The 24,158-nt window shown below is 41.0% G+C and overlaps 1 protein-coding gene across 2 annotated transcripts in view; it reads left to right on the top strand.

Annotated features, from left to right (window-relative positions):
* LOC144695069 (pantothenate kinase 1) overlaps nucleotides 1-24,158 on the top strand; it is a 77,318-nt gene that overhangs the window by 22,049 nt on the left and 31,111 nt on the right. For both annotated transcript variants that reach the window (XM_078565981.1, XM_078565982.1), the window contains exons 2-3: nucleotides 13,871-14,223; nucleotides 15,500-15,753. In XM_078565981.1, the coding sequence (XP_078422107.1) occupies nucleotides 13,871-14,223; nucleotides 15,500-15,753 (607 nt within the window). The remainder of the gene's footprint in view (nucleotides 1-13,870; nucleotides 14,224-15,499; nucleotides 15,754-24,158) is intronic.

The following is a 24,158-nucleotide window of genomic DNA, read 5'->3' as shown; positions in this document are numbered from 1 at the left end:
GATGTTACTCCATTCAATAAAATCCCAAATATTAATGTTTGTGCACTCACCCTGTATCAGAAGAGAGGAAGGAGGCTTGTGTGGAGCATAAACAACAGGGGCTTGTTGAGTAGAATGGCTTGTTTTGGTGCGGTAAATATTTTATACTTTATGTTGTTAAGCTGCTAAGCAGGCATACCATTCTGAAAGTAAAATTGCATGCTGTGATGTGTTCTTCCACCAAAAAAAGTTTCCAAAACAAAAACAGAATTACCTGGAAAAACTCAGCATGTCTGGCAGCATCGGCGGAGAAGAAAAGAGTTGACGTTTCGAGTCCTCATGACCCTTCAGCAGAACTGAGTAAAGTTAGGAGAGGGGTGAAATATAAGCTGGTTTAAGGTGGGGGCGGGGGGAAGAGAAGTTGGGGGTGGGGGGGGGGTGGTTGTAGGGACAAGCAAGCAGTGATAGGAGCAGATAATCAAAAGATGTCACAGACAAAAGGAACAAAGAGGTGTTGAAGGTGGTGATATTATCTAAGAAAATGTGCTAATTAAGAATGGATGGCAGGACACTCAAGGTACAGCTCTAGTGGGGGTGGTAGAGCTGTACCTTGAGTGTCCTGCCATCCATTCTTAATTAGCACATTTTCTTAGATAATATCACCACCTTCAAAACATCTCTTTGTTCCTTTTGTCTGTGACATCTTTTGATTATCTGCTCCTATCACTGCTTGCTTGTCCCTACAACCACCCCCCCAACTTCTCTCTTCCCCTCCCCCCCCCCACCTTAAACCAGTTTATATTTCACCCCTCTCCTAACTTTACTCAGTTCTGCTGAAGGGTCATGAGGATTCGAAACATCAACTCTTTTCTTCGCCGATGCTGCCAGACCTGCTGAGTTTTTCCAGGTAATTCTGTTTTTGTTTTGGATTTCCAGCATCTGCAGTAGTTTTTTGTTTTTAAAAAAAGTTTCCATATGTGACCGGAGTTAAACCCAGGATGTCATTTGGAGAAATTAAAGTTGATATCCTTTTTATGGTCCTTCTGATGTTAACAATGTCTGCATTACAGTCATATAACTCACACAGTCATAAAGCTCTCTCCGCCACCTCCCTGCCTGTACCTCCCCCCATCCTTTTACATTTTTGAGTTATCAGGCCATTCAAATGAAGGAAATAGGTTATAAAAATAAAATATTAGCTAGATATAGTTCAAAGGAAGGGAACATGACTTAGATGTATTGAAGCTGTTTTCATTCCAAGGAGGAGAAAAACTCTAGAATGTAAGCAATCTTACTTCGTTGACCTGTCTTGAACAACATGGAGAGTAAACATTTCATGCAGTTGGCTATAAAAATCATTGAACAAGTACTGCCTTCAGGAATTTTATGTGGCACACTTCCTTAACCCCATGCTGCCTAAAACATTCTCAGCAACAGTCTTTCTTGGTGCTTCAGCACTTTCTCTTCCAATTAGAAAAATACTTCAGAATTAACTGATGTTAATCTTTGTGTTCAGTGTATTTTCAGTCACCAGGGGCCATTTTCCAAAGTGAAATCTGCAGTTCTAATCTGAAAAGAAAGACAAATATTGGTAGTCAGTGAGTTTCACCCAATGAGGACTTCATAGTTTGGTACTTTTGAAATAGATCTTTCTGATAACCTATTGACAAAAGAAAGGATTAAACTTTACCAAACTCAGCAGACTGTTTTTCTACCTAGTACTCTAAAGTTCATGGTCAGCTCACACTGAGGAGGCTCTCCTATTTTATGCGATCTGATTGGCCACTGGAATGCAGCTGATGTCCTGAATATCTTCTACTGTGTTGGGATGTGTTTTTAATAACTGCTTAGTAAAATTAGAGAGAAAAGTATGTCTGGAAATTATTATTTCAATTTATATTTATTATTTCAAAATATTCATCTTAATACTACTTACAGAGTACTACTCACACAGCCCTACACCCAGAAACTTGGATGCAAAAATCTCAGGAATTGTGAACAATGCCTGTCCAAAGCCATTCACGTTACCTTGCTTTGAAGTAGACCAATGTTCCTAACTGAAGCGAAGTTTTGTATCCCGCTTTATCCCTCTCTCCATGCAGTGTCCTTGGTTATCCGAAGGTGGCTAATCATGGCTTTCCACACATCTCTATCAGTTTTTTGTGATACCGTGATATTACAATAGGGCAATGAGAAGAGACAGGACCCAGCTACCTCATCTGGTGCAGGGACTGAATCTGTGCTGTCGACGCTATTAGCACCACATTCTAACCACCTGAGTTTACTGGCCCTATCGCTGTTTGTTCCATTTTTTTTTGAAAAAAAATTATTGTACTATTCTTGTTGAGTTTGACTTTGGGTATTTTATGACCTTTGTCAATCAAACAGATTGTTGGACTTACACCATCTTGGTGAGTACCCTGTTTCGTTGTCAACTCAGCTGCCTTTGTTTCTTACCTTTGCCCTTTCTGAACTGTGGCTTTTGTCCTTGGGTGTCATTGTGATCAAAAGAAAAATTACACCAATTTTGGATTACTTGTTTCATCATAATTGTGTCAGCTGTAGCTGTGGCTCACTTGATAGCACTCTGAGTCGAGAATGCTACCAATGTCACTGGACCAGTAATCCAGAGTAATCTGCAGTAATGTCACTGGACTAGTAATCCAGAGGCCCAGGCTGGCGCTCTGGGGACATGGGCCCAAATCTCCCCATGGCAACTGGTGGTATTTGAATTCAATTAATAAACCTGGAGCTGAAAACTAGTCTCTGTAATGGTGACCATGAAACTACCATTGATTGTTATAAAAATCCATCTGGCTCACTAATGGGCCATCCTGGCCTACATGTAACTCCAGATCCAGAGCAGCGTGATTGACTCTTAACTGCCCTCTGAAATGGCCTAGCAAGCCACTCAGCTCAAGGGCAATTAGAATTGGGCAACAAATGCTGGCTTTGCCAGTGATGTCCACATTCCATGAAGGAATGAAAATAAAGCATTGTCGGTCCAAACTTCTCCAGCAAATATACATGGGGATTGTAAGTAATTGCCAACTTATCTTGAATCTTCTATTTCTGTGGGGTGTTTAAATTGAAGCAGTGATTTGGACCAAAACTCTCAAAAGGTACACACAACTATCTCTGGAACTCCCTCAGATGATAAACCTGTACTCTCCCAATAAATAATTCTTCATAGTAGGATTGATCTTGAGGTTAGCAGTTAGTAATTTTTGGCACGCCACCGTGTTGCTTCAGTGCAATCTTTGTAAATCATGACCTGAATCTTAATTTCAGAAAAGCAATTTTACTAGCTTGGTGTTTTGGTACTTTGTAGCAACCTGGCCACCTTCATTGCAAATTGAGTGTTTTATTTGCTGAAATTAAATATTTGGTGTTTTCCATGATAATTGAGTTAAATCAGCACTTGGGGTAGATCTTCTGATTCCAAGAGAGAGATGATATTGTGAGCTCAAAACTTCCCAGCCAGGCTTTTCGATAAACCTGACACTTCCCAAACTGTCAGAAACAGTGCATGGGGTTGGGAGAAATAAAATCACTTAAATCTCTCACCCCTCTCGTAATGCCCTGGAAGTAACCAATCTCATGATGACCTTCCAGTGTTGGACACTTCAGCCGTGGCGGCGCTGCTCAGGCGATGTAAATCTGTGACGTAAATATGTATCTACGTAAAAATGTCGGACGTTCTCTGGAGGGCTGCAATGGAGGTGGACACTGATTTAGCAATGGACAGCAGCCCCGTCACAGAGGGCCCAGGATTTTTGTATTATATGCTGATCTATAACACACAGACTTTAATAATTATACTCTGAATGCTACTGTGCTGCTTTATTGTTGTTTTGTTTCTGTTGATGTTTGGTGTTATGGACAGGAGGGAGTTTAATTTAAAACAGCCCTGATTTCTCCTCTCACCATCCGTCCCAAAACAGAAAGGTGTTTTTGATTTTTTATTTCCCCCTTTAAAAGTGGTGGCATATTTTCTCCTCCCATTCAGTTTTGGCATGATCCAATCCATTATTAGTAACACCACACAAAATTGAGATCTGGTAAAATCACAGGGGTTTCACATGTAGCCGCCGGTACATTTGCACAATAAAAGAGGGGTAAGGGAAATAAAGAGGTACAGGGCAAAAATCACAGACAAAATAAGAATTATTGTTTCATGAGTGTCCAGAGTCCAGAATTTAAAAAAAAAAGCAATTCCTTCAGAGAGATAAGCAGGCTGAAACTGATGCGGGATGATCCACTTTTCCACCAGCGCTGACTTCCACAATGGGAGAAACATGTTTTGCAGTAGGCACTGGTACAGAAGTTTAGACGCTCCAGTAGAAAACGGTGTAGATGAGGGCCAGGCACTGGGACAGAGCTCTGTTTCTGCTGCTGCTTTGTTCATGGAAGATGGAAGACTGCCTGGATTCAGCTCCACAAGGCAATATTACAGGTTCTAGTAGCTTGGGGGCAGGAGGGGGGTGGGCGAAGGTGGGGTCATGTGACATAACTCCGACTTCCCCTCCCTTTGTTTGGAAAAAGGATGTATATTTGTGGTCTGGTTTCTTCAGATGATTAATGTTGCGTCCATTAATATGTTTCAGCGGTTTCAGGCCGCTTTGTCCTTGCAGATATATTGCCTCTGTTGTCCAGAACTCTGCCTTGGAAATGTAAAGGGTCTTTGTGCATTTCCTTGGAACTTGATTTCTGCAGTCACAGGGACATTAACGCCTCTTTAGAGATAATGAGATCCTTACTGTATTCTGAAGGCTAGAAATTCCTTTTGTGTGAGCTGTAGCTAGTCAGGCTTCAGTCAGTGTAAAACCTTTGTCAATTAAAAAAAAAAAGAATTATGAAGTAGCCAGGATATATATATCCATCATGTCTTCTGGGCATAACAATGGGGTTGTCTTAATTTTCAAGTGTTAAAATGGGTCATCTTGGGAACTAGCTTGGAAAGCACTGGTGTAACATCTAAATAGGATTAGTTATGGATGCAGCCTTGGTATCTTGTTAGTTCAGCTCAAACCACAAACCTGTTGGACTGACTTGTTCTCATAATTGTTTTATTGGTTTTCCCCTTCCGCTTCCACTGTATGTAGAGCTTTTTGAGTCAACCTTCCAAAGACAGTACATTTTATTTTCCCCCTTGAAAATTGTTGAACAATATTCCGGTTGTGGGAAGAACCCCCTATGTCCTTGAGAAAGAACCCAAATGATCAGATTCTTGTGGCAGGCCACACTACTGGAAAAACTCTATAATGGTTGCACTGGGAAAACATTAAACATTAAGTGGTTCAGATTCATTCTTCGTCACAACAGCTAAGCTATGATAATAGTATATTCATTAGTGCATCTTTGTTGCTTTTGTTGTTGAACTGTGTCACACTCTGCTGTCATTGATGGCTTCTTCCTTGAGCAGGGAATGTCTTCTTTAGATAACAATTTTTTTAAAAAAAATCTTTAAAGACAGTTAACCTAAAAGCTATCCTTCAAAGGTAAAATATGTTTTCCCCAATGGGTCAGAAATGCTCTATATTTCTGGATCTAAAGGGCGCAGAGGGCAATTAGGAAGACTGTTGGGGAGCAATCTAACTCTGCTGACATGGTGTCCAGGAGAGACTACCCTCGTTTGTAGCCTGGCTAGGGGCAGAGTCACATCACATTGTCAGATTTAGAACAAGAAAGGTTTTCCAAAAGGAAAGATCCCATTGCCTTCAAATCTGTCACTTGGAGGGTGGCCAGAGCCTCCTTTCATTCAGTTCCGAATGTACATAAAATGATGACACAGCTGAAAAAAGCAAAAAATAGTTTATTATGAAATGAAACCTATACAGAAGGCCATCTAATGATGGTTATGCTTAAAAAAACACAATGCCTTAGCAGATTCTTCCCTATATATTAAAAATTTCAGTTAAGTTAATCAAAATCAAACAGTTTTTCAGTGCACAGGAATCCCTTCGGTTCATGATGGGCAAGCAATTTGTTGTGGAGTTACATATCAAAACATCTGAGAACAGTGCACAAACTTTTATTACTAGAGTGAGAGTGCTCTCAGATTAGAAGTTAAAGAGAAACTGATAGAGATTGCATGACAATCTAATAAATAGATCTGTTTAGGGGCTGGGGAATGCTGGAAGGAGCGTGTAGCCATGGTACAACAAAAACTGAACATTTGGGAGCAACACTCCCTCTCCATTGTAAGAACCCATCATCAGGCACAAGGTGCTCTGTATGTTGTTCTATGTAACGCAGGTTTGGCCCATATACTGCTCCTGCGCCATGGCAGTCACCAAAGCCACCTTCTGCTTTATCTGAATTTTGAAAATGGACCTTGTCCACAGGGCCGTTATGTACAAACCTCTAGATAAGATGGGGGAGGGAAGGTACCCAATGTTGCTCTGATGGCTACCTTTGTGTGTGGTAGCATCAAGCTGCGTGTAGACACTAGGTACGCAAACGCCTAGTGTCACCACATGCTGAGGTCCCACGTGTTCCCAAGTGTTGTGAAGGATGGGTACAGCCAAGCTGCTGTGGACAACTATTCAGCTGTCCATGTCATACCACCTGACGCTCATGGAAAAGTTTGTGCAGAGAAACTTGTTTCACCACAAGTGCATCAGACAGTGGTTTGCACATAAAGTCCTCAAGGCCTTGCCGGAAAAGGAAGTGGAGGACCCTGTCAGATGGTTCCCTGAGAAAACTGCCAGTCATTTGGCAGAATGCCTCATCACCAGAACTTTCCAACAAGCACCAAGTCATGGTTTGGCTAGTGGTGAGAAGGGCCCTCTGTATCAGATCCTTTCTGCACTCTCTCCACATGTGTCCTCGGGGTGGCTGTGGTGGAGAAGAGACCATCATCCGCCTCCTTCTGAAATGTGCCTTTGCAAGGCAGATCTGGAAAAAGATTTTGTTGAGGTTTATCCCAAGCAACTCTGTAGTGCAGGACGTCGTACTCAACAGGCTGTTCCCAAGGACAGATACCAGCATAAACACCAACTGCTGCTGGAGACCATCAATTTGGTAAAAGATGCTATTTGGTCTGCCGAAAACATGTTGGCCTTCCAGTGCAAAGAACTGACAACCTCCGAGTGTTGCAGACTGGCACTAAAGCTTGGGACATCTGCTGCAAAGGTATATTGAGGAAAGTCTACTGTCTGAGGCCCTCCTGCCATAAACACTGAGAAGCTGGAAACCGTGTAAAAATCCTCGGATTATACGTTTGATATGTAACGAGTATTGCAAATATTAACTCTATAATTGTAAATGAAGTGAGTAACATATAGTACTGAAAGAAACTGATTTGGTGTGCACTTTATATAATGTAATGTACTTGAACAAATTTTATGAATAAAGTATATTTTTGGAAAAAAATCCTGCATTTATGGAGCAATATCCCATGGTTCATTGTTAAATTGTGTTAAATTTAATCCCCTTTTTTGCTTTTAGCGAGGTTGAATCATTTTCAGTTGGACTCTGAATATGGAATGGATGAGTAATGAAATCATCTTGAGTAAGATGATTGCAGAGCTATTTTATAACCAAAGTAACCCAAGTGCTTACTGTAAATTTTGTGGTTGGTGATAGTCTCACCTCTGAATTTGCAAATGATAGGGTCAAGCCTCACTGCAGGACTTGAGCACATAATATGCTGAGTCTTCGGTACATTATCAAAAGATGCTGCAGTTTTGAAGGTGCTTTTCTTCAGAAAAGGTATGAAACCAAAACCCTGGTTGCCTGCTGAGGTGGAAGTATAAGATTAGTGATACTATTTAAAGAAGAACAGGGACTTCTCCCACCAATATTTTCCCCGGAACCAATGCCATCAAAAGTAGATTAATCAGTTGTTCGTCACGTTGTTGTTTGTGGGGTCTTCTCTGTGAAATGGAGGCCATATTTGCCTCCATGAAAGTTGCTGCTCTGCAGAGTAATTCATTGTAGGGAAGCACTTTGGTAGTTCTCTGAGAGATGTGATACAGCAAGATGCAATCTTTTCTTATAAACTTCAGGATGCCATAATTAAGGTAGCTTCACAATGAAATGTAGATTGGAAAATACCAAATGACATTATCAATGATAAGAGATTAGAGAATAGAGGAATAAATGGCAGGATGTATTGACTATAAATCAGGAAAAAATATATAATTTTTAAAAAATCACTGCTTGTAGAGTACAGAAAATATACAAGACTAATGAAATAATGTTTTATTTGGTACTTTAAAATATAGTCATTGCATGATAATGAAGTAGTTTGAACGTCCTGCTCAGAACCTCAGAGTGTATTCCATTATAATAGGGATTTGATTTTGTTCAGTGTTGACATCTCTCAATATTTCCCCGCCTAGAATTTGACTTACAGTCCAGTGCAACTTTTGCCTGTTGTTATTGACTTGCTTAAAAATGCTTGTTTTATAATTGGTTAGGTATTAGAGAGAGTGGTTCTGCTTGCTTAGAGTATTTTCTCAGCATTCCCTTGCCCTTTGCTGTGCTATACCATACTACCAGCTGTAGGTTCTGTGCAATATTGGAGCAGTAGTTCTACATTCTGTATATCCTGCTATATTAGACTGGTAGTTGTATTGTTATATTGGATCTATAATGCAGGAAGGTAACAACTTACTTCCATGAAGCTATTCATGTATATAATGTTGGAAATTATTATTTTTTTAAATGGAGGTTTAGTCTGTCGGTGTGTCTTAATTGGATAAAAGTCAGCAGTCTGGGTGCTTTGATGTGTACTAGTTTTGAGATGTAAGAGAGGTAGAGTGCATTTGCATTTTGTTGAATAGAGCATTCAAAAGGGGGAGTGAAATGTGGCACCTAGCTAGCAGAGACCAAGCAATGTTTATATTACTAATAAAATTGGTACTATGAAAGGGGTTTTATTGTTAGAAGAGGTGGAGTTCAAAGGGGCTGGTGATACAATGAGAATTTACATTCAAAGAGATGTGTTGGGTATAACAGATAGCAGTTTTGTGTGTGTGCAAAGCAGAGACATGTAACATTAAAGCAGATGTAAGCCTACAACTGTCTGCACAGGAACCAAAGTGAAAGGAACCTAATTTTGAATTTGTAAGGTGAAAATGCTTTGCCTGGTGTCTGCTTAAAGTCTATGGGTTGCTGTTGCCTTAGTGGAGATTATTTTGGGAATTTATTAAAAGTTATGATGGTAGTAATTTATAGCCACGAGTATATGTTTAACTTGTGTAAATTAATAAATGTCTCATGTAATTTGATATAAAACCTCTCAAGAACTGGTGGTTTTATGCCTGAATTCAGAGTTGCATCTCAAATATACCAAATTAAAATATAGGTTATGACAGTTGTTTAAAGTTTCCCTCTGGGATTTTTAAATAAGTCAGCTTTACCAACTGCTGTGTCATAACACCTACAAGGGTGACTTTGCGCTCACACTGTTTGAAGGGATATAGGATCGAGATGGAGTTATGACAGACCCCATGTTCCTGTCCAGCATCGCTCTCCTCAGGGCGTGTGGGTTGTAGAGCCTTCTTGAAATGCTTTCTGATGTTTCCTTAAATTAACTTTCTGTTGCATATAATCAGTAACTTTGCCCTTCAATTGAGCATTTTCTCTGGCTGTTGCTGTTCAGACTCCCAAGTGTCTTGTTACTGTTCTTAGCACTGGAGTTATTATGAATAATTACTGGGGCAAATGATTTGCCTTGACAGAAATGATGTTTTAAGGAAAATCTGGAAATTCACTCAACTACCGGAATACTGTATCCATGGAAACAACTGTAAAGTGTTGGAGCACAGTGTACTGTTAATTAGAAACACTTTCATTTTGAATTAAAACAATTTTAGGAAATAGCGCAGGAGATGTTCTTCCATTGAAGATTTTGGTTAAGCAACTTTGAATTAAAAGGAAAGCAAAATACTCCAAATGCTGGAAATCTGGAATAAAAACAGAAAGTGCTGGAAATGCTCAGCACGTCTGGCAGCATCTGTGGAGAGAAACAGAGTTCAAGTTTCAAGTCGCATAGGACTTGTCTAGAGCCAAGCCGGCATTTTCTGTTCATCCATAGTTGTCCTGAGAAGGTAATTCTGTACTGCATTCTTGAACCGCTGGGGTCTGTGTATGATGGTATTCCTATAAAGCTGTTAGGAAATAACAGGATTTCGACCCACATATGATGAAGGAACAATAATACATGTGCCAGTCAGGATGTTTTGAGACTTGGAAGGTAACATGATGTTCTCAAGGAAGGAAAGACTCCACAAGGGGCGCACTATCCATGGCTAACTAAGGAGGTTAATGATGGTGTCAAATTGGAAAAAAAAGATATACAATGCTGTGAAGTAGTGGTAGACCAGAAGATTGGGAAAATTTTAGAACCAGTAAAGAATGACTAAAAGAACAGTACAAGAGGGAGAAATCAGAGTATGAGAGAAAGCTAACAAGAAATATAAAAACAGACATTAAAAGCTTCTACAGGTTTATAAAAAGGAAAAGAGTAGTTTATATGAGTGCTGGCCCCATGGAGGGTGAGATTGGGGAATTAATAATGGGAAATGAGAATTGACAGAGATTTTGATCAAGTATTTTCTACCTTTTTCCACACAGAAGACATAAGAAGCATCCCAAGAATAGTAGAAAATCAAGAGGCAAAAAGGAGGGAGGAACTTAAATGCCTAGAAGTATCCTGGACCTGATGGCTTGTATCCTAGGGTCTTAAAGGAAGCGGCTGCAGAGGCGGTGTTTGCATTGGTTATAATCTCCCAAAATTTCCTTGATTCTGGAAAGGCCCCAGCTGATTGGAAAACCGCAAATGTGAACCACTATTCAAGAAAGGAGGGAGATGGAAAACAGGAAACTATAGGCTGGTTAGTCCAACATCTGCCATTGGGAAAATGCTAGAATCCATTATCAAGGAAGTTGTAGTAAGACATTTAGAAAACCATTATACAATCAGGCAGAGTCAACATGGTTTTGTGAAAGGACATGTTTGACAAAATTATTAGAGTTCTTTGAAGATGTAACAAGCATGGTGGACAAAGGGGTAGCAGTAGCCAAAGGGCATTTGATAAGGCACCATATAAAAGGTTACTGCGCAAAATAAGAGCTCATGGTTTTGGGAGTGATATATTAGCATGGAGAGAGGACTGGATAACTCTGTCATGGTAAATGGGCCATTTTCAGGTTGGCAACCTGTAACGAGCGAAGTGCCAGAGGGACGTCAACTGTTTGTGGTCTATATTGATGATTTGGCTGAAGGGATTGACTGTATTGTAGCCATATTTGCTAATGGTACAAAGATAGGTAGGAAAGCAAGTTGCGAGGAGGATACAAAGAGACTGCAAAAAGGTATAGATAGGTTAAGTCAGTGGGCAAAAGTTTGACAGAGTATAATGTGAGAAAATGTGAGGTCCACTTTAGCAGGAAGAATGGAAGAACAGAATATTATTTAAATGGAGAGAGATTGCAGAATACTGCAGTACAGAGGGATCTGGGTGTCCTTTTACATTAATCACAAAAGATTAGCATGCAGGTACAGCACATAATTAAGATGGCAAATGGAATATTGGCCTTTATTGCATGGGGGATGGAGCATAAAAGTAGGGAAGTCTTTCTATAACTGTATAGGGCATTGGTGAGATAGCACCTGGAGCCCTGTGTACAGTTTTGGCCTCCTTCCTTTGGAGGATATACTTGCATTTGGGGCAGTTCAGAGAAGATTCACTAGGCTGATTCCTGGGATAATGGTGTTGTCTTATGAGTACAGGTTGAGCAGGTTGACCCTATACTCATCACAGTTTAGAAGAATGAGAGGTGATCTTGCCAAAATATAAAATTCTGGGGGGGCTTAACAGGGTAGATGCTGAGAGGATATGTCTTCTTGGGAGTGGGACAGGGGGCGGAAGCGGTGGTAAAATCTAGAACTGAGGGCATGGTTTAACGCTAAGGGATCTCCTGTTAAAGATGGAGATGAAAGGGAATCTCTTCTCTCAGGGTTGTTAATGTTTGGAATCTATACCCAGGAGAGCAGTAGAGGTTGGACCTCTGAATATGTTCAAGGCTGAGTTAAGACAGAATTTTGATCTACAAGAGAGTTGTGGGTTCGGAAAGTGGAATTGAGGCCACAATCAGATTAATCATGATGTTATCAAATGGTGAAGCAGACTCGATGGGCCGAATGACCCACTACCCCAATTTCTTAAGATTCCTTTGCCCTTGGGTTGTGGAGGTCGCGGGAGATATTACTGAAAAAGACTTAACATTGTGGCAGTGGATATTGGAAATGGTACTGCAGCCACTGAGCACCGATGGTGGAGGAGATGGATACTTAATCTAGTGAATTAAGCGCTGATCAAGCAAGATTGCTTTGTCCTGGATGGTGGTGTGCTACAATTAGTCTTTGGGCTTCTCAGTTTAAAAGGAGATAAATAAACAAAATAGAAAATCTATGGCACAGAAATCCACTCAAGGATCTTGCTTTTAACAACTACACAACAGTTTCTGCTGGAAGTTTGAGTATTACCAGGGGCATTCACATTGTGTGGCCTCTCTTTAATAATTAATATGGTTACGTGTATCTTCAAATGTAACAATTTGAATTTTGATGCCTTGGCAGTAAAGTTGTCCAACAAAGCCTTGTTCTTGATCCTCCAGATAAGAGCATATTGACCCTAGATGAAAGGGAGTTCATGGGCTTTATGTCACTAACCAACTTTGTTGTGGTTCATAATAAAAACAAAAACAATCACTGTTGGAAAGTGGTATTATGGTGCAAATAAAAGCTATTGACAAAATAACTTATCACCCAAGCAAAGCTCAAATAAATATGATCTTTATAGGCTGACACTAAAATTGTTACATTGGTGTAAAGCAGTTTTATTTTACTAATGTTAAGAAGTTGCCCTTTAAGGTTGTCTCATTTGTTTTTGCTCCAAAGCTAACCAAGACCCTGGATTTAGATTACAGCTTCCTAGCAGTGCTGCAAACAAAAACTACATTGTATTAACATGAGTTGTTATGTTCCATTTGGTAAACCCATGCTTCTCATGTCCTGGACAACTATGTGCACACGAAGTGCCATCAGTTGGAGAAGCTTGAGCTCCGATTTTCGGAGCTTGAGCGGGAGCTGCCGTCACTGCAGTGCACCTGTGAGACTGAGTGCTACATGAATAGCACATTTCTAGAGGTGGCCACTCTGCAGCTTAACGGTATGCAGGCAGAGAGGGAATGAACGACCATTAGACAGCTAAGGAGGACCAAGCGGAGTGTAGGCATCCCCTGAGTGCAACTAGCCCTCCAGCCAGTATTCAGTTCTGAATACTGGAGAGAGCGATGGCTCCTCTGGGTCAAGTCCACGGCACTCTGGGTGGCTCAGCTCCACTGGAGGGTGGGGGGGGGGGGGTGGGATTGGCCGCTGCAGGATGATTGGGGAAGCAGTAGTGATAAGGGATTCCATAGTTAGGGATACATGCAGACGTTTCTGCAGGTGCAAATGTGATTCAAGGATGGTACATTTCCTCCCTGGTGCCAAAGTCAAGGTTACCACTGAATGTCTGCAGATCACTGAGAAGGAGAGGGCGAAGAACCAGAGGCCATGGTCCAATCAGTACCAATGACATGGTAGAAAGAGGGTTGAGTTCCTGCAGGCAGATTTTAGGTGGCTGGGAAGGAGATGAGCAAGAAGGATTGATCACAACAACAATTATCTTCATGCTTTTAAGCACTTCTGTTTTATCAAAAACACTGCATTTGCTCCCACTGATCAGTTGAAATGTAATATTTATTGATACTGCTTCTGATTTCAGTCTGAAAATTCAAATTCTGAATGTCTTATGCTGGTCACCCCATAATTTAATCTGTGTACAATTGGCATAGCTGTACATAATACTGACTTATTTTGTTTTCCTCCCAGCATTCCCATGGTTTGGAATGGATATTGGTGGAACTCTCGTCAAACTTGTGTATTTTGAGCCAAAAGACATCACAGCTGAAGAAGAGCAGGAGGAAGTGGAGAACCTGAAGAGCATTAGGAAATACCTGACCTCTAACATAGCTTATGGAAAAACAGGGATCCGGGATGTGCACCTGGAGCTGAAGAACTTGATCATGTGTGGACGAAAAGGGAACTTACATTTTATCCGCTTTCCGACGCATTCCATGCCTAAATTCATCCAAATGGGTAGAGATAAAAATTTCTCTAGTTTACACACCACTATGTGTGCCACAGGAGGTGGTGCCTACAAATTTGAGGATGATTTCAGAATGGTACGTCATAATTGTGCAACCTAATTCCTGTGAGAACATGACTTGCTTGGCAGACAATTAGAGACACTCTACCCTGTGTAACCTGAGCTCATCCAAAACCCTGCTGCCTGTATCTTAATTCGAAGCAAGTACCATTCCCTATCACCCCTGTGTTCGCTGACCTACATTGGATCCCGCTCAAGCAACATCTTGATTTTAAAACACTTCTCCTTGTTTTCAAATCCTCCCATGGCCACACCTTTCCCTATCCCTGTAATCTCCTCTAGCCTCAAAAGTCTCCGAGATATCTGTACTCTTCTAATTCTGACATCATGTGTATCCCAGATTTTAATCACTCCACTATTGGGTGGCTGTGCCTTCAGTTGCCTAGGCCCCAAGCTCTGGCATGTCCTCCCTATACATCTCCGTCTCTCTACCTCACTTTCCGTATGTGGCTTTGCATCATATTTTGTTTTATAATGCTCCTTTGAAGTGCCTTGGGACGTTTATTATATTGAAAGCGCCAAATAAATATAACTTGTAATGTAAGACGTATTTCCCTTCATTGTTCTTCATCTGAATTCACATTTCTCTGCGCTGAATTGCATCTGCCATTAATGTGCCCACTGATAATTATCACCTCTTACTATGTGTTGCATTTTTCCTCAAAATTTGCCATGCCTTCTAATTTGGTACCATCAACAAACTTCATTATTGCTCCTGTCAAGATTAGGTCTAAATCATTTATATCAATGAAGGGCAAAAGAAGACCCAATACAGATCCTGAGCCGCATTATTAACTATATCTACCAATCAAAATCCATCATTGTATGGTACCAACACAGCTGCAGGGATCCCAATTCCCACTGTCAAAGATACCATGTATATGGTACAAAATCATGTGGATTATTGAGCAGTTTTTTTCTAGTTGCCCCCAGAAGTTATATTTATATTCTGGCCTTAACTGTATGGAAGTGGTTTTAACAGATAAACACACATTTGGATTGGCACATCTGTTTTCTTTTTGATTGTATTGCTAAAGAAAGACCTGGAAATGTTTTGTGAATTAATTTTCAAATCAACAGGGATAAAGGTACATTTACTACTTTTGGTATATCATATATGCTTTTTATAGAATAGTTGCTTTTGCAAAATGAAAAAAAATGTTTAACTGGCTTAGTTGGAAAAGCTTAGACTATAGATGACAGTATTAAGCTTTCTACTGTTCCTTGGGACAAATGTTACTCTCACAGATGTTTTTTAATTCGCTGTTTGTTTGGCTACGGCTATTTTCCAGATGGCTGATTTACAGCTCCACAAACTGGATGAATTGGACTGTTTAATCCAAGGCCTTCTTTATATTGATTCTGTTGGGTACAATGGTCAGTCTGAATGCTACTATTTTGAAAATCCCACTGACCCCGAACAGTGCCAGAAAAAACCGTATTGCTTAGATAACCCCTACCCAATGTTGCTGGTCAACATAGGTTCAGGGGTCAGCATCTTGGCTGTTAAATCCAAAGATAGTTTCAAAAGGGTGACTGGAACCAGGTAAGCACATTGACATTCACAACATTGTCAAATTGCTGTTTGCTTATGTCAATTGGTAGACTGGTAGATTTACAATTCTATGCATGACAGTGTATTTTGCATGCCATTTTAAGCCCTAAAATGGTTTCTGTTCGACTTGTACTATTGTACTAGTTATATATTGACTTTCTGAATTGGAAACAAGGTGGTGGTGGAAAGATGAAAAGATCATATCTCAGCAGAAAGACACATGATACACAATGACAGGGCTAACTCTGCCTGTGGGCTCAAGCATTTTAATCTGGCTGCTTTTTACCCCTCAGTTTTCTGAATGCAAGCAGTGGGCATTGAAAGACTAACGAAGTTGGGAAGGGAAAGAGGGAAAGGCATCACAGCTAAACCTCCCCTCCCAATGTCTGCAAGGATCATTATGTAGCAACCTTGCTCATTAACTGACTCTAGACCAATGTACTAAAGCCAGTTATAGTACGCTACTGTTAACAGGAAAATCACTGTTGACCAAAACTGAACACTGAGGCAATTTGTTCTGTCTTACATTTTCTACAGAACTATCAGGGAGCTTAGTTTCAGCTTTTTTTAAGTGATTGAACTCTGCTTAATGTTGTCAATCGGTATAATGAGGCTTTGGCAATTTAACAAGAGTGCGCTTGCATTAAGTCCCCAAACAAGGCCAGCGTTAGGAATGTATGGTCAATTTCTTTTAATTTGAATTTGTTAACTTCTTATCTGTCAATTCAATTTGAAGTCATATGTCACCTTACTGTTTTATTTAAATTACTTAATTCAGGCTACTAGATATTTTTTTTCAAGTAACTTTGAATTTTAAAAATAGATTTTTAATATGAAACAATTTAAAGAAGGGGGTAGAAGCGTCATGTATTTTGCATGAATGTTTTCACACATTGAAATCTGTGTGCAGTACAATATATCTAACAGAAAAAAAATCAATCATCCTCTCTCGGCAAATAATTTAAAATTATTGATCCAACATTCCGTAATACTTAAAAATCCTATGAAAAAGCAAGTAACACTTGAAATGCTGTTATTTCAATAATAATGACACTGCACTTATTTTTTCCAGTGCTTCCAGATGATGGGTTTGTTTGTAACACTGGAATATATAACCACATATATAAAGTTTAAAAAATGATAAACTTATAATTATGTAATTTTGAAGAAAACCTTTAGCTTAGCCATAAAAATCAACCATTGAGTGTTAAAGATGCCTCCAAGACGTTCCTGACCAGACAGACCTGCCCTTGTGCCCCCTCAAGCTTGAAGCTTGAACTTTGATGTGTTCTCCAGGTCTTGAGTGAAGAGAGTCCACCAAATAACAGGCATCCAGGTGGCAACAGTGTTGCTCTGTTCATAACATGCTGGCGCACTACAACCCACATCAATGTGTGCAGCTCTGAAGGACTCCTGGAAAGGAATGAATGCTTCCTCTTTTTCTTCTGTCTAATATCGTAATAACTTAGCAGAAGGCATATTTCCTCAAGGCCATTCTGTGTTCGATAAGGGAAGTAAAGGCTTCTTTACATTTCAGGTTTATCGATCATTTTCTTCTACACAGGATTTCAGAGTGCCTTGCGTAGACTTAAAACAATGTGATTTCCCACAATCGAACATAAGCTGCAGGCATTGATTTTGTGTATTGAAGCTAGATGAATTAGTTTGTGGCTCTCCATCTGCTTCAAACACTGTTGTCTTGTCCAAAGCCCATTAAGTCAGGGTGCACCCTATCCGTAATGTGAAAAGCAAGAGATGTTCCTTTAAATCTGCATCCATAAACTGACACACCTTCTTTCCCCACTCACACCCCTTTCATGAACGACTGGCCTCTGATTCTTTATTTTGGTGGTTCTCAAACCTTTTTGGTTGAAGGATCTCGTTTTCAAATAGATTAATAATCATAACCCCCTTCTCACATCTAAATTATAAAACTACACAAAACTCATAATATGAAAGTACTACATCTAAAGAGTGCTTTAATGATGCTTTTAAGAAAACAGGTATTTACCTAAAGATACCTGCTTCTGACTGCACAGTCTGTCTATCTTTGGTAGGAGCCTGGAGAGGGAAGAAGCTCAGTGAGAGTAAAGCATGGAAAAAGCACCAAGGGAGCAGGGGGAGAGCAGGAGCACTGGGGAAGCACAGCCCAGAGAGAGCAGGAACCTCGAGAGACAAGAGCATGGAGAAAGCACTCCGAGCACATGGAGAGAAGGAGCACTATGGGAGCAAAGCACAGAGAGCAGGAGCATGGGGAGAGTAGAATGCGAAGAAAGCAAGAGCACGGGGCTGTACAGAGGAGGGCATGTTACACCTCCAGCCACTGCTTACTCTTGACCACAACACTCTGGGGAGGTCACCCATCCATAAGGCCAGCCCTATGTTGCAGACCTCAGTTTGACTACCACTGCTCTATTACCACCCCCTGGTCAGCTTGACCCAATCTCTTGTGCTGTGCCCTAAATTGCAACAAAAATGTCCTCCATCCTTCCACTGTGGCCGTATAGACAACCCATCTGGTTGAAGATTCATCTATCAGAAAGATCTGCAGGGCTTTTGATGCAGTGCTTTGACTCCAACGTAAACAGAGCCACTGAGAGACTTCATCCTGTTGCTGTCTCTTTCCCTGAACTTGATTCTGCAGATTTGTGAGAGAACTGGATGGGACAGAAAACTGGAAATGCGAGGTGAAGAAAAGTTGGGGAAGGGGGAAAAGAAAAGGAGAAAGACAGCCTGAAAAACAGCAAGCAAATCAATCCCAGTTTGTGTCGTATGCATGCACAAGAATTCCAGGTTTTTCTAGCCAAATGATAGACTCAGGTTTTTATACTTAGAAAGTTTGAAAACTACACAATAGATTTTTATGTAGATTAATAATCAGGGTTTCTGTCCTACAGCTTTGCAGTTAGCTAATTGGAATAGTTATCTCAGAATTGATTATAAATTATGAAGTAGTTGAGTATTTAACTCTGAATATGGAATAATTAATTTTCTGAAATGTGTAACCTGGAATAGTTCACTATTAGTACACCATTTGTCATGTTTGGCAGTCCACATTGTCACCAGGCTTTGCACTGGGCAGGGGCAGTGAAATTTGGTGTCCCAGTTTTGCCCACAAGAAAGTGAGTATAGTTGCGTCTAAACGATTAACACTCTTGTTATCAGACCCAGTGGGCAGAATTTTCAGCCCTTGCCAGGGCCAGAACTGAGCTAGGCATTCACTAAAAATAGCACAGTTGGCCAGCATTGCCGGTTGCCTGGCTCCATCCCACTGCCGGGGCATTTTCTCAGAGGCAGGATGGTGCAGCAAGACTACCCACCTGTATGCGGCATGCAGCCAGTTTATTGAGGGCCACTTAAGACCAATTGATGGAGGCTGACTGAGATTTTCCAGATTCCCAGAGGAAGCAGGGACAGTTTAGCTGCTTGAAATCAGCCTCCCGATGGCAGGAGAGTGAGGCCCCTCCCTGCTTGTGTGCGTGAAGCAGCAGTTGCAGGCCACCTTGCTGAGGAGATCCTTCTCTCACTCAGTGGTGGCCTGGTTGCAAAGGCAATTTTAAAAAATTTATACTTTATTTTGAAGCGCCCTCTCCCTCACTTACCTGGCATTGCATCCTGCTGCTGCTTTCAAGCTGAAAGGCCTCTGGCCCGCTAGCTTCGAGCATTCGCCTGCCATCTGTAATTGGACAGTGAATTCCCCTTTGGCCATTGATTAGCAGCTTTGGGGACAATCACATGAACTGTTGTTTCCCACACAGTGTGGCCTTCTGATCCCCATTTGAACCTGATGGTGGGACTCAGAAGCTGGCAGGTAAATTCCTGTCCAGCACCTTTGCATAAGGCAAAGCAGGAGCTCTGAAAGAAATAGGTGAGCAGAAAGAGGGCACTAGCTGAAACAATGATAACATTGAAAAGGTGATCCTTTATCGCATCTTAAATGTCACAAATGATTTGTATATAGTTATGTAGGCCAGCACAGCAGCAATCTTCTGCATAATATCTGACATACAGTTAGTTGAAATACGAGTTAATTTTTGGTGGTTATATGAGGGAGGAAAAGAAATCAGGGTACTGGGTGAACTCCCAGCTGCTCTTCAAAATAGTACCACAGGATGGGAGTCATACGGACAGAGAGCTAAACACAGAGAAAGGTGAACAGAGTAACAGAAGGAAACAGACAGAAATTTGAGTGAAAGATAGTTACAGAAAATGAGACTACCTTTTTCCTCTACTCCAGGTGATGGAAAGCTTCAAGGAGCAATTTGAATTTCATTACATTGAGGCTCTCTTACTGTGTGATAGTACATTAGGTTGAGTACAGGACCAGACATTACACAAATTGAGTGGGAATCTGGCACAGTGGAACCCCAGGTGACTTCACAATTCTCATAATTCCCTGTGCTTGTGGGACAGCTCCCATCAATTGGAAAAATCAAACCTTTTCTCAGCTGTGAACCTCAGTAAGAATAGACTTGACCATATTTCTCCCCTATCCTCAATGCCCCAGGGTTACCCCATCTCACTGTTAACTAGAAGAGCCCTTCCACCAGCGTGCTTTGGTAGCCCTGAAGTTGAAATTTCTCTCTTCGCCTGTACTGCTGGGTCCATTATTGAGCTGCACGCTTGATCAGTGCCTGAAGTTCCGTGGTGCTCCACCATTTCCACCTCTTGATCTCTCAATGCGCTGTAAGATGCTGGCCTCATTCAGCCACAGTTGTTCTTAGTCCTGCTGAGTTGCCTCCTCCCCCAACACTGTAGTTGTCAGTGGAGCAGGTAGTGAAGTCTCGCACAATAGCAAGTGCTTCAATCTTGGTTACTGGACAATTTCCTCATTGGCGTGGCCACGTCATACTGCACTACAGTAACTGCCATAACATCACTGGATGATATTACTTCATGTTAACAAAACATACATTGATTTAATCCAACATATATAATCACAGAAATGAAATGATTCACTTTAATGCAGTTTGGTTTTGTTTCAGAAAATAACATTTTGGAACCTGAATACTTTGAGACCTGACATAAGTGTAGCGTGCTTGGGTGGAATAGATGATTTTGGGCTTTGGTGGGGGAGGAATTTTAACCCAATAAGGGTGGGTTTTGTTTCGATGGAGAGGGTTTAAAGATTTTAAAGATCAGAATTCTGACCCAAACTCGCTTCCAATCCACCCACCTCCTGCTTTAACAAAGACGGGAATGTGGGCCTCTTGGGAAACCTTGGGAGACCCGGCAGCTACATCCAGGCAAGATCGAGGAGGTGAGTGGTTTTACACCTACCCCCATGATCCAGCATGGCTGCCTGGGCAGCCGAGACATTTGGGCAACCCCACCCCCACTTGGGACATTCCTCCACCAAGGCCTCCCAATCCTATCCCCACCCAAGGTTTCTGATCTGTTCACATTGCACTTAGGGATCCTGAGGTTTCCTCATGCTAAAGAAATGTTTTAATTAAAATTTCAAAAATAGAAAACTTTGGACTTATCAGGCCTCAATAATCAATGAACTATAGTTTTCTACATCATATTCACCTGCGACTATCAACCCAATATCTAAACAAAGGGAGTTCACTGCAAGAGTGATTAAATAATTAATTATCAGTGTGGTTGACAGTGAGGAAAGTAGCCCTTTGCCAGTTTGTCCTTTGGGAAGTTAGGTCAGGTAAAGACACCCAATAGCTTATACAGCCCTGAAAAAGGATAACTTTTAACCAAACACGCTGCGGCAATTACATGTCAAGTAGTGCATTTCAGATAAGTGAGGTTGGTGTGTAACTTGATCGTTAAGTTTTGTAACCATTACAAAACTTCCAGTTACTGATTCTCAACTCGCATAAACTCTCTGACCACCTCCCACCCAGTCTGCCAATAAATGTTCCCAATTACATTGACCTTTCCTACTCCCGTATCTGTTCATCACCATTTTTTTCATCCACCTATCCAGTCTAATCTTGAATCTTGCTGTCATTTCTGTCTCAACCACAAACCCTGGAAAATGGTTTTTCACAGCCGCATAACCCTTTGTTAAGAAGTTGTTACTTCTCTCTGATCTAACTTACATTTAATTTGAGCCTGTGGCTCTTCATTCCAGGCTGCTTAACTATTGGACACAGTGCTTTTTCAAAACTTCCTATGAAAGTGTCCCTTAATTTAACAAAAAAAACCAGTTTTTCTGTTTTTTTGTATTTCCTCATACTAGGCTGCATCCTGGTGAATCTGTCTTATACCCTCTTAAAAGCCTCTATCTATCCCAACATCTGGAAGTCAACTCTGCACATAGGACTCTGAAAGCCTTATTAATGTTTCATATAAGTTTATCACTACCTCTTGACTTTTACATTCTATACCATCTGAAAGCAAGAACTCCTTTTATTTTCCAGCCTTATCAACCTGAGGTGTATTGCCTTTGATGTTCTGTGAACTTCTTCACCAAATCCCAATGCTTTACAAAAGCATCTAGCCTTCAGTACATAATTACTGTCATTTTTTTGCTAAAATGTATCACCTCAAATAGCTGAGATTAGTTAACAAAGACAGTGATCAAAGTGGTGATCTTTTACATCCATATGGATCAGTGGCACATGGGTTTATATGGGTCAGTAGTATACCTGCCAGTTCATTTACCATCTGAGCCACAGAGGACAGGGAACTATGACCTGCGACTTCTTGTGTTCAACTTGAGTTTTAACTTGAACCGTTGACCTCAGTCACGGTGCAAATACTTATTTTGCTGAGTTGTGAATACACATTTCTCCTTTTGGATGTTGTTACTTGTTAATTACCTAGGACTGTCCGGTGACATTAATGGTAAGGACCGTCTCCTGAAGCTTGATTAGTCGCTTTATGAATTCATGGAAGAATTTCTTTGAGCCTTTCCTGAAATTTGCCACAGCTTTCCCAGTCCGAGGAGTTAGCGTTACTAGTGAGAGCATAGTTGTGCCATCTAGTGGGTAGGGTAGACATTGCCAGAGCTGCTGGCCTTTTCAAACCCTCCTCAAACTGCCAAGTACATGCTGCAATGAGAACCCTCTTTCAGAATTGGGCCCTTATTTTTCAGAACACAAATTGACTTGTTGTTTAGTTAATTAGGTGCAAGATTCATTCCTTTTTACATCTCATAGTTTTCAAGTTGCAATTTGAAACCATTTCTTCCTCATGTTCCAGAAAATCCACTGTGACAAAACAACACAGAAATCAGAATCTACATTCCCATTGTGCAACAAGTGCAAAGCTTCAGTTAGAGAATACTGACATGTCTGTTTTAGACATGAATAATCAAATGTTTAGTCAGAATCAGCCAAAATACACGAGGAAAGGGCGTCTCATTGGCATTATCCAGTGTGTTGCCAAACCGATTTGAACATTGGTTTCTGAGTACAGCTGGCCAGCTATATCATGATAGGAAAAAGCCAAACCCTTGGTCTCAAAGTACAAGCAACAGTTTCACTAGAAACCAACTCCACTCAAGGAACGCAACTAATCGTATTAAAGCATCTCACTCTATTTGCAGCAGGCACAGTTGACCATACCATCCTTGTCTAGCATCTCTCCATTGACTTCTGGCTGGCTGGGACTGCTCTTTCCTGGTTCCACTCTTATCTATAATCGTAGCCAGAGTGTCACATGCAATGACTTCTCTTCTTGCTCCACACCTTTACTGTTGGTGTTCCCCAAGAATCTATCCTTGGTCCCATCCTATTTCTCATCTACATGCTGCCCTTTGGCGACATCATCCAAAAAGACAGCAGTAGTTTTCACATGTACACTGATGACATGCAGCTGTACCTCACCACTACCTCTCTCGATTTCTCTACTGTAGCTAAATTAACAGTCTGCTTATTTGAAATCCAGTCCTGAATGTGCAGAAATTGCCTCCAATTAAATATTGGGAAGACAGAAGCAATTGTTTTCGGTTCCCACACCAAACTCCATTCCCTGGCTACCGATGCTATCTCTCTCCTTGGCATTAGTCAGATTAAACCAGTTTGTTTGCAAGCTTACTGTCATTCATGACCCCGAGATGAGCTTCCAATCTCATTTGCTTCAGCACTAAGACTGCCTATTTCCACCTCTGTAACTTTGCCCCTGTCTTAGTTCACCTGCTGCTGAAACCCCTATTCATGCCTTTGTTACCTCCAGACTTGACTCTTCCAACAATCTCCTGGGTGGTCTCTCACATTCTACCCTATGTAAACTTGAGGTCATCCAAAACACTCTGCCCGTGTTTTAACTCCAAGTCTCATTCACCTATCATCCCTGTTACTTACAGTCAAGCAATATCATGATTTTAAAACTCTCATTCTCGTTTTTGAATCCTTCTGTAGCCTCGCCCCTCCCTGCCTCTATAATTTCCTCCAGCTCCACAAGCCTCCGATGTATCTTTTTTTTTCATTCAT

Source organism: Cetorhinus maximus, chromosome 20, assembly GCF_964194155.1.
Source record: "Cetorhinus maximus chromosome 20, sCetMax3.hap1.1, whole genome shotgun sequence".
Classification (NCBI taxonomy): Eukaryota; Metazoa; Chordata; class Chondrichthyes; order Lamniformes; family Cetorhinidae; genus Cetorhinus; species Cetorhinus maximus.
This window is presented reverse-complemented; position numbering and strand designations above follow the sequence as displayed.